This window comes from Oncorhynchus tshawytscha, linkage group LG31 (genome assembly GCF_018296145.1).
Source record: "Oncorhynchus tshawytscha isolate Ot180627B linkage group LG31, Otsh_v2.0, whole genome shotgun sequence".
NCBI lineage: Eukaryota > Metazoa > Chordata > Actinopteri > Salmoniformes > Salmonidae > Oncorhynchus > Oncorhynchus tshawytscha.
This window is the reverse complement of record NC_056459.1, coordinates 25,872,631-25,886,356: the sequence shown is the minus strand read 5'-3', so window position 1 is coordinate 25,886,356 and position 13,726 is coordinate 25,872,631. Positions and strand designations below refer to the sequence as shown.

Genomic DNA, 13,726 nt, shown 5'->3' with positions numbered 1-13,726 from the left:
GATACAGAGAATCAGGAGATACAAGATGCAGACCTTGAAAACGGCATCTAATATCCTTAGAGAACAGGCCGAAACATCACACTTACTGTGAACTGTCATTGTAAGGGGAGAGTAGAGCGAGGGAAAGCTAGAGAATAAAAAGAAACGGAAGGATAAGGGGAAGGTGGACCTGTGTGCACTGCAAGAGAGTGTGTGCGCAGGAATTTCACTCAGTCAGAGTCGCTGTGACGATCCGGGAGGGCTCGTGTGTGTCGTCCTCTTTTTCAACAGGCGAGGGCGCACGAGGACAGCGATGGCTGCGCGAGATTGCCTGGCGGCAACCCCGGTGTCACACCTTCTCACGACGACCCCTGATGTCATCTTAGTCCCCAGTAATGTATCTGAACTGTGGACATGTCTGATGCGATGCGACATCCCAAACCTGCTCAATCTAGCAGTGGAAATCAGAGGACCCAAGAACTGGATAGCCCAATAAAGAGTGGGGAAAGAAGACTGTCACAATGGCTGCATCCCGATTCTCCAACCTTCTCCTAAAGTGTGCACTTGCACACCCCCATCATGGATTCAAAAGCATTTAATTGGTGTTTACATTGTTTAATCCATGATGGGTACACTCTTAAGAACAATGGTATTTGGCGTTCTACATAGAGCCTTTTGGTTATATGGAAGATATTAATTTAAAAAGGTTATATTATACTATAATACTACCTACTGAAGGCAAAGAACCAAAAGGGTTCTATCCCTACCCCGGAGCATAATGTGGATTTTAGACAACAACAGCTAATGAAAGATAACACAGTCATGTCAAACTCTGCAATGACATTTATATTCATATTAATGGTGCTGCTGCATGATTTTCCCTGCTCGGAAAAATGTCTAGCTGTCTCTCCCGACACGAGCAGAGGGAGATCAAATTCTGATTTCGCAACATTGTTGCCGAGGTCAGTGGCAAACAGCAAGATTCATACAAACCTCTGCTGTTGCAAACTAAATGCTAGCTAGAAGCAAGAAGAAATTGTGTGTTTAATAAAATCATAGTTAACACTCTTAGATACATTTTTTGAAGGTGCCACCAGCCATCAATTTGACAGTCATCTTAGCCCAGCTAAGACCTAGAATTTTGGGCAACCAATCGCAGTGCTCCAATGGATAGCAACTGTCTTCAAGTCCCACACTTTGGACAATCTCATGTTTGGACTGTATGAAAGCTACCGAGGGTTATGACAAAAACTGAGAGTTTTCTTTCAAAAGGAAATGCTTCAACAGTGAAATAATTGAAGAGTGCACCAGGAGTAGTGGAGTAATGCCCTCAGTGCCACATACATGCCCCTTCAGATTAGCCCTGTTCAAAAATAAAACAAATATTTCGATTTTTTGTTGTTGTTTCTCTGTAATAGACTAGCCACCGAGCAATTTTATGAAGTTGCCTTTAGCTAGCCCAGATAGGTTCCCAATCTGCCAACCTCATAACTAACTACCAATAAGTCATTTCAGGCAACCAATCAGTTAGAGTGGCTAGAGGGTCTAACTACTTTAGCTGACATGCCCAGGCAGGTCACCCGTGATACAAGTCAGCATTTGATGTCCATCCATGTCTGAGGACTATAGGAGATGACGTGGAAAAGGCCACTATGGGAAACAGTGAGCACTGTTATCTTCAAGATGAGAAGCATGTATATACTGAACAAAAATATAAACGCAATATGCAACATTTTCAAAGATTTTACTGAGTTACAGTTACAAATAAATAAACAAGGCCTTCATCTATGAATTTCACATGACTTGGCAGGGGTGAAGCTATGGGTTGGCCTGGTAGGGCATAGGTCCCCTCACTGGTTAGCCAGGTCCAGCCAACAGCCAATCAGGATGATTTTTCCCCACAAAAGGGCTTCATTACAGACAGAAACACTCCTCAGCCACCCCCTCCCTCCCTTAGACGATCCTGCAGATGAGGAAGCGGATGTACAGGTCCTGGGCTGACGTAGTTACATGTGGTCTGCAGTTGTAAGGCCAGATGGATGTACTGCCAAATTCTCTAAAATGACGTTGGAGGCAGCTTATGATAGAGAAATTAACATTCAAACTGCACATTTTAGAGTGGCCTTGTATTGTCTCCAGCACAAGGTGCACCTGTGTAATGATCATGCTGTTTAATCTGCTTCTTGACATGTCACACCTGTCAGACAGATGGATTGTCTTGGTAAAGTATAAATGCTCACTAACAGGGATGTAAACAAATGTGTGCACAGAATTGATAGAAATAAGCTTTTGTGCATATGGAACATTTCTGGGATCTTTTATTTCAGCTCATGAAAAATGGGACCAACACTTTACATGTTGTGTTGATATTGCCTGGCTGGTTCCTGAGGACAAGAAAAAATGAGCAAAAACACGAGTTAATCATTTGAAATCAATATGAGTTCATCTGCCAAAATGAAGACAAAATGCTATGCAGACATAATTATTATGTTGTAGAATAACAACTGACATGAAGTTGTTGTCAGCAGCAGCCCGAAAGAGAGATCCTCTGCCTCTGATAGCTGAGTTACTGCCAGACTCTGAGCCAAATGTAGATAGTGTTTTAAAAGTCATTTAATGATTAACTAGTCTATTGAATCACCAAGACTTATTAATAACTATTTATTAGGTAGCATAGCGGTTAGAACTTTGGGCCAGTAACCTGCATTTCAGGAATCACAGTAGCAAGTACTCCTGGTTAGGAGTGGTATGCACCCCAAAAATCTGAGGATGGCTGAGGAGTGGTCTGGAGGGGGGCTAGGGCCCCTGACTTTCAAACACCTGAAACAGCTTTTTCCTGCAATCTAGAGCCATAATCATTATGCTTAATTCTATGTAAAATATATATATATATATATATATAATATTTTTCTGCTTATCTAAGCGTAGGCTACCTCTTCAGCTGCCTGCATGCTCCTGACTGGCGGTTATTTTTTTAGAAGAAAATATACTGAACAAAAATGTAAATACAACATGAAAAGTGTTAGTCGTATGTTTCGTGGGCTGAAATAAAAGATCCCAGGAATTTTCCATATGTGCAAAAAGCTTATTTCTCTCACATTTTGTGCACATATTTGTTTACATTCATATGTTAGTGAGCATTTCTCCTTTGCCAAGATAAATCCATTCACCTAACAGTTGTGGCATATCAAGAAGCTGATTAAACAGCAGGATAATTACACAGGTGCACCTTGTGCTGGGTACAATGAAAGGCCACTCTAAAATGTGCAGTTTTGTCACACAACACAATGCCATAGATGTCTCAAATTTTGAGGGAGCATGCAATCGGCATGCTGACTGCAGGAATATCCACCAGAGCTGCTGCCAGAGAATGTAATGTTAATTTCTCTACCAAAAGCTGCCTCCAAAGTATTTTAGTGAATTTGGCAATGTGTCCCACCGGCCTCACAACCGCAGGCCACGTGTGGGTGAGCTGATGTCAACGCTGTTGACAGAGTGCACCATAATGGCGGTGGGGTTATGGTATTGGCAGGCATTAGCTACGGACATCGAACACAATTGCATTTTATCAATAGCAATTTGAAGGCACAAAAATACCTTGGTGAGATCCTGAGGCACATTGTGAGGCCCATTTTTTTCAAGGTATCTGTGACCAACAGATGCATATCTGTATTCCCAGTCATGTGAAATCCATAGATTTCAGAATGAATTTATTTAAATTTGACTGATTTCCTCATATGAACTGTAACTCAGTAAATCAATGAAATTGTTGCATGTTGCGTTTATATTTTTGTTCAGTACATTATATTCTTAGATATACATATTTATATTTATTAGTAGCCATAATTAATAAATGCAGGGCTCTGTATGGAGCCAATTTCGATTCAGTGAAGAACCCCCAGGGTTCTTTATATAGAACTTTTAAAGGTTCCATTTATGAAGCAACCGATAGAACCTTTGTGCAAGTACACATTGGGAGAAGGGTGGAAAATCGGGAGGCACACAACCTTGTATACTTAATCTCCGTCAATTAGCTAATAACGGCTTGGTCTGGATGCTTATATAGCCTATCCTTCATAGACAGAATCATCTACTGAGGATGCTATGCGTAATGGGTAAGCAGAAAACAAACAGAAAGAGAGTTGTAACAGGCCCCAATACGATTCCAGGGCTCAACTTAAAACACCGTGAAATCTTTAAAGTGGTAATATCAAGTTCAACCTCCCCCAAAGGCCATAGCCTTAAAAGCCTTGCCCTTTATCGCTGTGTTTAGTGACTTTTTACTGCGCTAGAGTACATACATCAAAGGGAGTTTAGGAGACAGACGGCCCCCACCCTGAAAACATTCACCGCACATGCACGGCCTCGCCTTTATCTGCGCGTGCGTAATCACCCATAGAACACAGGCGCCTGTGCACAGAGAATGTCAGAAATGGTTTTGTTTAAATTTCACAATAATCAAATGGTTGACTTTTCCAGTAATGTGTAGCCTTCTAATATACCTTTTTGTGACAAACATATTATGCGTATGAAGTTTTTCCCTGTTCAAATATGCCATAGCCTTAATGCAGGCTATAGTATAGCTGGAAAAAACAGAAACAATTACAGAAAAACAATGCTTCATAAATTATAGGCCTTAGTTGTGATAAAAACCTTGTCACATTGTCCTGTAGCCCATGTTCTTGGTTTTCTAAACTAATATAGCCTAAATGTAATCACAAGTAAAATGGTCAGTAATCGTAACTCTCTCTGGCCACCAGGACTTGACCTCTGAGCACTTTACTTGACACCACTTTAGAAGGGGGATTGGGTAGGGGGAGGGGGAGGGAGAGGGATAGGGGCATTGAAATGTGACGAAGATTGTGTGTTCTGTTCCAATTACGCAGCATTCTATTGACACTTGGACAGGGCACTATTGAGCGAACATCTCAATTTCATTTCATTAGGCGCTTCGTGGCGCTCATGAAGCATGTTGTTCCAAATGGAACATGTTTTAAACGGCTCTATTACTCCCCTCTGGTAATGGAACCTGCTTTCACTTCCGTTTACAATTGCGGTCTCATGGACGTTGTACTATAACAACATTATTATTTTGATGTCAGATATGCATTGGAGGCCATGATGCTTTTGATTGAAACGCTTGCATTGAATAATGTAATATTATCATGCATTCTTCTTCACATTAGATCTTTTTAAATAACTTTGTTTTGTTTTAGACAAAACATACATCATATTTCCTCAAGAATATTGATATTTCCAAAAATATATATATCTGTAGGCTATTTGCTGACTACGTCACAACTAACAACACAGATAATTTGTCCCTTGTTAAAAATGGAAATAGTTGGTTTAATAATATGGATTACTACATTACAGATTAGGCTACATAACCTGGTGTCCAAGTTATTAGTCAATTATTGATCTTCATAATTTACATATCAATCTTGTTCATCATCTTAATAATTGTGTACCACCTAAGAATTACATGTAGAACCCTTCAAATCAATTTTTTGAAAGCATGCATGCAGATTTGTCAGAATGCATTATAATGATGTTGTTTTCTTGTGGAAATTGAGGATTTGAGAACATAGATGTTCAGTGGGCCTGCTATATACTCATGATTCCGGCACAAAATCATTTGCTCGTTAACTCATGCCGTGTGGTGATGTGCTTCTACACTCCGGTTCCAAAGCTGCTTGTCTTCCCTATTAGCCCTCGACCCCCCCTCCAAACCCACTGTCGTGATTGCTCGTTCCATAGAGAAATCCTATTTCTAATTCCTAATTCTATGGCACGTTCTCTGTTTATCCACATCCAATCGATGCGGGGCGTCATCGGGGGTGCCATCATGACGACTGCCCTATTAAGAATGACAGCTCGAGAGAAAGCGAGGGCAATGGTGATCCCTCCCAGAGCTCGTGCTGCACTCTGGAGCGCTCGCCTCGCAGGGTCAGAACGTACATCCCCCTCTCTTCTCTTCTCTCATTTCAATCCATTCCTCTTCTCTTTTCTCCACTCTCACGACTGAATCCCTTCGCCACCCGTAGTGTCCCAGCCAGATTGTGCTATTTCCATAGTAGCGATTTGGCGCTGGTTTATTCCACGCGCTTTCGTTTGTACGTTCGTCGGTAATGGAACACAGAAAAGAGATGGTGATGCTCCCGGAAGGAGGTCAACTTGGCACGGCAGTTGGCAAGACTGGCTCTAATTTGTCGGAAGCAGTTGGAAGCCCCGCGCGAGAATCACAAGGCAAAACGGTCCACAGGAACTACACCAGCCCCGGTTCTGCGCCCTACTCGCGAGACAGAGCGGACGAGGAGGTGAAGAGCGCACGGGGACGCGTGTGCGCCGATATAAGGTCGGTTGGCATGTCCTCTTCAACCGAGAGATATCGATTAGATCACACCAACAAAGAAGCTAGCAGCTCGGACACAGAGTCTGACTTCTATGAAGAAATTGATGTGAGCTGCACGCCAGAAAGCATGGAGTACCCCAACGGGAAAGGTAATGCATGGAACGGCGTGGAACTCTTCTTTTCGTTTTCTTCAACACATTGCATGGATGGGATTTTGGACAACGTAAATGAATGAATGCAATAGATGTCACGCTGTTAACATCGCCAGTAGCCCATTTATGTGCATGCAGCATCCAGAATGAATAAGTAAATTATCGGGTAACATATGCAAGAAATTCTATATGATTGTATTATGGAAAGGAAGTGACAACGACTTACGGAACGTACTTGTTATGTTTTTATAACAACGTTCATTTGGAATGAATGTCACATGAATGAATTTCACTATAGCTGAACTCATGGATTGTTACATCCACACCCATGAGAGATCTCTCTTAGTGTTACACCCCCTTAGCTAGGGTTTTAACCACAGTGTCACTTTTTTAAAACGAGTACACCCGGCGCCAGACAAATTAACCAATTTGCACGAACTAGGCTACTAGTAGAGATTTTAAGTACTAAACAAACCACAAATAAAAATGGTAGACCAAAAAAAAACGTTTATATGAATTGGTTGGTAGACTGATTGTCTGGGGACCAAACCCCTGGAGAACTGACATCAAACTGGTCATGTCTTTATGAAAAATAGGCCCCAAAATAATTGTCTAATGCTTATTAACATATGCATTTTGAGGATGTGTTTTCAAATGAATGGGAAAAAGTAGAGTACATGTTGGACGGATTATTGTACATGTATTTTTATGTATTTAACCTGCATTTAATTAGGCAAGTCAATCATAGGCCTATGCTATTCTCTTCACAGGCGGGGTAAAATATTAACCTACATCAGTCTGTGACGAGACAGACAAGGGATTTACAGTTGTTTTATTTATTACATTTATTTCATGAAAATATCGTACTGATATCAAGTAAACAATTATCACAATTATGAATGAATATAATTGTCCCTTCTGCAGGTATGATATTCATTGATATGGATGGTTTAGTTTACTGTATATAGGCCTAATTTAGCATCAGATGCATTTTGGCTAGTTATGGTGCTCTGCTTTCGATTTCTGTCAACCTCAATCAAACGAAAAATACAGGCTGCAGTGTCAATTATACAAAAACAAAACGAACAAAAGAAACCGCTGTACAATTGTAGGATACTTTTGTATAATCAAATGTATCTTTATTTTAGGCTTTTCGATAACAAACAATCAGATTCATGTTTTGAACCCATTCCAGGTCGAAACGGTGATTCCCCCATCCACCCGAGTGACAGCGGTATGGATCCTGGTAAGATGGGTTTGGGCCAGGTTTCGCTCTCCTACGGGGCTGACGCGATGCGACGGTACCGGACAGCCTTTACTCGGGAGCAAATCGGCCGGTTGGAGAAGGAATTCTACCGGGAGAATTACGTGTCCAGGCCGAGGAGATGCGAACTGGCGGCTTCACTAAATTTACCAGAAACCACTATCAAGGTGAGATTAGGGTCTATAATAACAACAACAATATTACAACAACATAATACAATTTCTCGACTACATCTAAACCTATATTATTGTCCATAGAACATATGGCCATATAAAGGACATTGTTTTCTTTTTAGATTCGCAATTAAACTATGTAAGTTCGCTTGAAATCATATCAGACAAATCGAGGCCTAGGCTACTCAGACTTTATTTATGTGTGTTCTCAAAACAATGCAGTAAATGCAGGTAGGTGCAGGCAACATTTACCCAAAATAAACGGTGATTCATTTTGTTAATGATTAAACCGAAAACATTTAAGGGTCGAGCTTAAGTATTGACTCATTAATTGGAATTTGCATATGCCTATTGGTCTGGCCACTACTCGCCAACTGTAAGGCCATTTGGAACCCTGCGTAAAGTGCAAAAACAACTGTAAATCCCTTGTCTGTCTCGTCACAGACTGATGTAGGTTAATATTTTACCCCGCCTGTCTGTCTGTATGTCTGTGTTCCATAGGTGTGGTTCCAGAACCGCCGGATGAAGGACAAGCGGCAGCGTCTGGCCATGACGTGGCCTCACCCCGCCGACCCCGCATTCTACACCTACATGATGAGTCACGCGGCCGCCACCGGGAACCTGGGTTACCCCTTCCCGTCCCACCTACCATTACCGTATTACTCCCACCTTGGGGTCGGAGCCGGATCGGCCTCCTCCGCCACCCCATTCTCCAACCCCCTCAGGTCCCTTGACAGTTTCCGGATGTTGTCTCACCCCTACCAGAGGCCGGAGCTTCTGTGTTCGTTCAGGCACCCGCCCCTGTACCCCAGCCCGGCCCACGGCCTCGGTCCCGGGGGGAGCCCCTGCTCCTGCCTCGCTTGTCACTCCGCTCAATCAAACGGCCTTCAACAGAGGCCTACCGGGTCAGATTTCCCGTGCTCCCCAACGAGCAGGACTGACGCGTTTTTGACGTTTACTCCGTCGGTGCTGAGCAAGTCCTCGCCGGGGACTTTGGACCAGAGAGAGGAGGTGCCATTGAACAGATAAAACGAAGAGAGCACATCCACATGTGTTCATTGGACTGGGTCAAACAAGCGCAGAAGAGGGCCTTAATATTTTATCAAACTTAGAGAAAAAAAACATGAACATGACCCAAACAGCATGAATACAACGATCACGTGGAGCATACTCCATACAAGCAGCAGCATAAACGACAGATACCGCAGTGCGCGCTGTTACATACACCTGCTACTACAAAAAGAAGAGATGAACGCGCTCAGGCGCAAACAATTTGCCTACCTTGTTTTTAAGCTATATGTTTTCTAGCACCAACATCATATCACACATCATGACAGTCTATCCACTGAAAAATAATAATTTCAGTTGTAAAACCCCATGCAGACTATGAAACATTATGAGATCGGACAAAAAACATTTGATTTATTGAAGATTAATTTGGTGCGAGGAAAGAGAGAGCCCGGGTGGACTGGGAATTACAGACAACCGTTTATCTCCGTGATGGATGGCGTTAACGATTTATCTTTAGGCCTATCTATAGTCTCTTCAGATTTCCAAATTGACCTGTTTTGTAAATTTCACTAGAATGGTCTATTCCAACTTCCTTTTTAACAAGGGGATGTGTTAACAGACTGCACCGTCTCATTATGGCTCTCTATCTCCCTACCCGAGCCTCCCTTTTTGACGTGTTGGGGCCGAAATGTGCAGATGCTGGTAAAATTAGTAAGTGATGTAGGCATATACGTACGTGGTGGATGGGTTTTGAGTGTTGAATAAATGATAATACCGGCGCGCGTGGAGGCCGTGGAGGGTTCGTTGCTGCCAAACCGTAACAAGGCGTCAGGGGAACGGATTAGCTCGCGCTGGCTTGACGGGAAAGAGGAGGAGAGGTGACGGGAGTCTGAGAAGAGGACGAGGGAGAAACGGAGAGGAGGATATAGAAGGGAAAGGGAAGAGAGAAGGCATTGAACAATCACTCCAGGCAAATTAGGCCGAGTTCGTTTGCTCGAGCTGCTCATCTCACCCATATACCCTCGACTGAACACTTGCCACCTCTCTCCCCCTGCCTCCCCAATTCTTCTGCATCCTACTTCACCCTCAGCCAATGTTCATAATACCGAATGCTTGGATTAATGCATTTATAACGACTGATTCTGAAAGATAAGCCTTATATTTATTAGCCTACTCATTCTAAAATATTTTGGGGAAATTGCTATTATTTATTTATGTCAATTTCTCGCTTTGCACTGTTACTGACATAGTATTTCATCGAAATAACCCTGTCATGTTTTATGGGTAGTACTGTAAAAAGGCTCAAGAGAGCGAATTCATATAGGTGCTGAACTCTGGTCATTTTTGCTGAATAAATTGTTGGATTGTTCTGGACTTCAAATTTGCAATAAACAGCATTTCAAACAACAACATCTATCGAATGTTTTATTTTATGACTCATTATAGGCCTACTATTTTGAATCAAAGGAAGACCTGCATGTAGAATCCTACTCTAAATCAAATGAAAATATTCTCCAAAAAGGTTATTCCTATTCTATTGATGTGGAACGAATTCATAGCTCATTGTAAGGCCTAAAGTAATATAACTAACTGAAGTGGCCGGTGTCAAAACAGAGATGCTGGGCCTCGTCTTGTGATGTGCGCGCGAGATTGTGTGGCAGCTAAGTGGTCCCCGGGCTCCGTTAACGCCCGTCATATTTCCTCCACCGGTTAATAGACAACAGCAGAATTAGTTGTCTCGAAAAGATATTGGAATGCAAAAGATCGATGATCTAACCGGCCCCACCAATCAGCCCGAGCTTAATTGGCTGCATTTGACTTGTAAATTGAGGCGCGCGCTCAATGTAAGCGAGAGCTTCCTGGATATAATGGGACACATTTGGAAAAGACTAGTACCACGAGCTCAAATAGGGTTCTAATAGGCGTTTACATCGTCGAAAGGGTAGATTAGAAGTTATTTCAGCAAATGAAAATTGAAAATGTGACATTTAAGTGAAGGTGGATAAAGCATTCCAATAGACTATGCCGTGTAAAACGCAGTAACAATACATTTTCCCTATAACTATGCAATGAGGCTAAAATAAGACTAATTAAGTAATGATCGTTCTCCAATTAACTAATTTCCAATCGTTATCTAACGAATAAACCAGACAAGATTACACTACGGTTGGTTTTACTTAGCCTACCATTTTAGGAAGAAATAGTCTATGGCCTTATTATAGAGATACAGTTTAGGTCATTTAGCAGATGCTCTTATCCAGAACAATTAGGATTAAGCGCCTTGCTCAAGGGCACATTGACAGATGTTCTACCTAGTCTGCATGGGGATTCGAACCAGCGACCTTTCGGTTACTGGCCAACCGCGCTTAACAGCTCGGGTACCTGCGGCCCAAACTCTTCCTTTCCCTTTCCAATAACCACACTCTTCTAAATATATATTAGTACATATCTATATTTGTATCTGTAGAAAAATTATGTGTAGGCTAATTATTCGTTAGATTCTCCCATTCCGCGGTCATATCCGTGTGTCACGAGGTAAAAGGTTAGTCCTAATCAGACGGAGCCCGCGAGCCCCCTCCCCCCTGATATACCCTCCACCCCACGCGCGAAGGTGTGATTGATCGCCTTATTAAGTGGAGTTCTTGTAAGTGTGACCGAGCTGATTAAAATGCATATGTTTGGAATAATACACCGTTTAAACAGCCCGGGTCGGGCGAAACCACAAGGCAGATTTATGTAAGCTATCACGCCCTATTTTAGCCTGATATGGAGGTTGCAGGACGGAAAGGAAAATAGTTTTGGTTTGCATAATAAAATAATAATGTAAAATAAAATGTAAACGAAATACATATTCAAATGCATCGGCCATTTCAAAATGGTGTCCCATTGGACAGTGACAGTGTGAGTTATGGGCAGCAGCCAGGATCTTATTTTGGTTATCCCATACAGTAGCAGCCACCCCCACCATATGATCATATTTTCAAACGCGCGTCACATTGCCGGAAAGACACATAAAAGTGATACAAATTACAACCACATTTAACCAACAACTCATATGGCTCCCCAGCTCTCTCTCACTACAGTTGAATACTCAATGGACTAATCCACCATCAACACGCAATTTAATCGCTGGAAGACAGTATAGACTACGACCGAACGGCTGCTATATTGCGGACATAACAGCAATTACATCGGTCTTATAAGATGTTATTAGTGAGAATTGGCTCCGGGCTCGTCGGATCCCTGACTAGCACAAAGCTTCTTGATAGGGGAGGTGCGGAGCAGCTGTCCACTGGAGAGAGAAAAAAACAGTCATTCTATCGGAGGCTGCTGCGGCTGCTGTTTAAATTGTATTACATTCTAATTTACAGGCCCTTGTCATAGCGCGCGGGGCTGGCTAGGGGAGGCGTGGATGGACCAATCACTGAGTAATGATGATGAATGGGGAATTAAACTCCATACAAGCAAGACAATTTAAGCCTTCATCTGTTTAAATAGGCTTCCAATATCATTTGGAAACTGAGGTCACGTTAAATCAATCGGGCGATGTGTGAAAGTCGTTTTCGGTGGCGTCTTTATCAACATTATTTACGGTGCACGGGAGAGGGCTTTTATACCGGGCCTACGGGAGAGGGAGGGGGGAGGAGGGAGAAGGGCCCGGCTGCTCAGAGCTGGTGACATGAGGGAGTGGGGGTGCCTCTTCAATTGTCACCGGTTATTTTATTCAGGTGGATCTAAACAGGTTGTAGCCTAGCTATAGCGTTTGTTGATGTGAGTCAACTCAGACTGGCACATAACGATTTCCCTCACCTAATAGAGCTATATGGATATTAAGCTAGAGTTTAACGGACCAATATTTTATTTCTGCATGTTTACACCATATGTGTATGCACAATGTAGCCCCAGAGACACGCCATTGGATGATTGAGTAATTCACTGACTTAATGGTTCCTTAACAAATAGGCCTTTACTCACTCAAACTGTTCTTCACAAGCACTTCAGGGATGCACCACCAATTTGGCATGACAAGGTCGGTACCTAGGCCTACGCCAGCTAACAACAAACGTTCCCACATCTCTAGATAATGTTCCCTTAAGATTCTCATTAGGTCATTAATTAACATTTTCATAGAAATGTTCCCGTGATGTGAAAGGAATGTTTCCAAGAGATCCTTCCCTTAATGTCAAATAAAAGTTACCCAGAATGTGGTTAAGTGTGGTTGTTCTCAGAATGTAAGATACTGATGTTCTAGACATGTTTCATGAGAACGTTGCAAGATCTCTCCTGTGTCCAGTTTTCTGAGGGTTAGGAGAATATTCCATCAACATCCCCCCAAAATAAATCTTAGCTCTGTTACAATTACACTCAATAAAGACTTTTATTGATCATAGTGATTCATGAGTATTACTAAAACAGGTTAACATGCCCCACCAACATTAAACAACTATAGTGAAAGCACTAGCTGAAATAAGAACAAGACGACAATAGTCAGATGAACCAGTAGTCGTCAAGGCCAAAGTGGCATAGCAGGAAACTCCGTTCAAATTCCAGGTGAGGACTGTTGAATAGTAATTTCTGTATAAATTAAAATGCACAATATGTGTCAAATAGGCCTATGTAAAATGAAAACACACGTTAAAAGCACTGTGTGTGAGAGTAGGAAAAATCCCTTCCATTTGTAGCTGTATCGAAGTGGAAATCTCGACAAAAAAACGGTTACAAAATCTGATGTGGAAGTTCCACACGTTGCTGATTGTTCCGCTGACATCACATGACCACCGTTACAATGATC

At 42.2% G+C, this 13,726-nt stretch overlaps 1 protein-coding gene across 1 annotated transcript; it reads left to right on the top strand.

Annotated features, from left to right (window-relative positions):
* The first annotated feature begins 6,110 nt into the window (after positions 1-6,110).
* Positions 6,111-9,654, top strand: LOC112234318 (homeobox protein XHOX-3-like). Its single transcript, XM_024402383.2, has 3 exons — positions 6,111-6,483; positions 7,682-7,917; positions 8,425-9,654. The coding sequence occupies exons 1-3, from the start codon at positions 6,111-6,113 to the stop codon at positions 8,950-8,952; spliced, it is 1,137 nt and encodes a 378-aa protein (XP_024258151.1). The 3' UTR covers positions 8,953-9,654.
* The last annotated feature ends 4,072 nt before the right edge of the window (positions 9,655-13,726 follow it).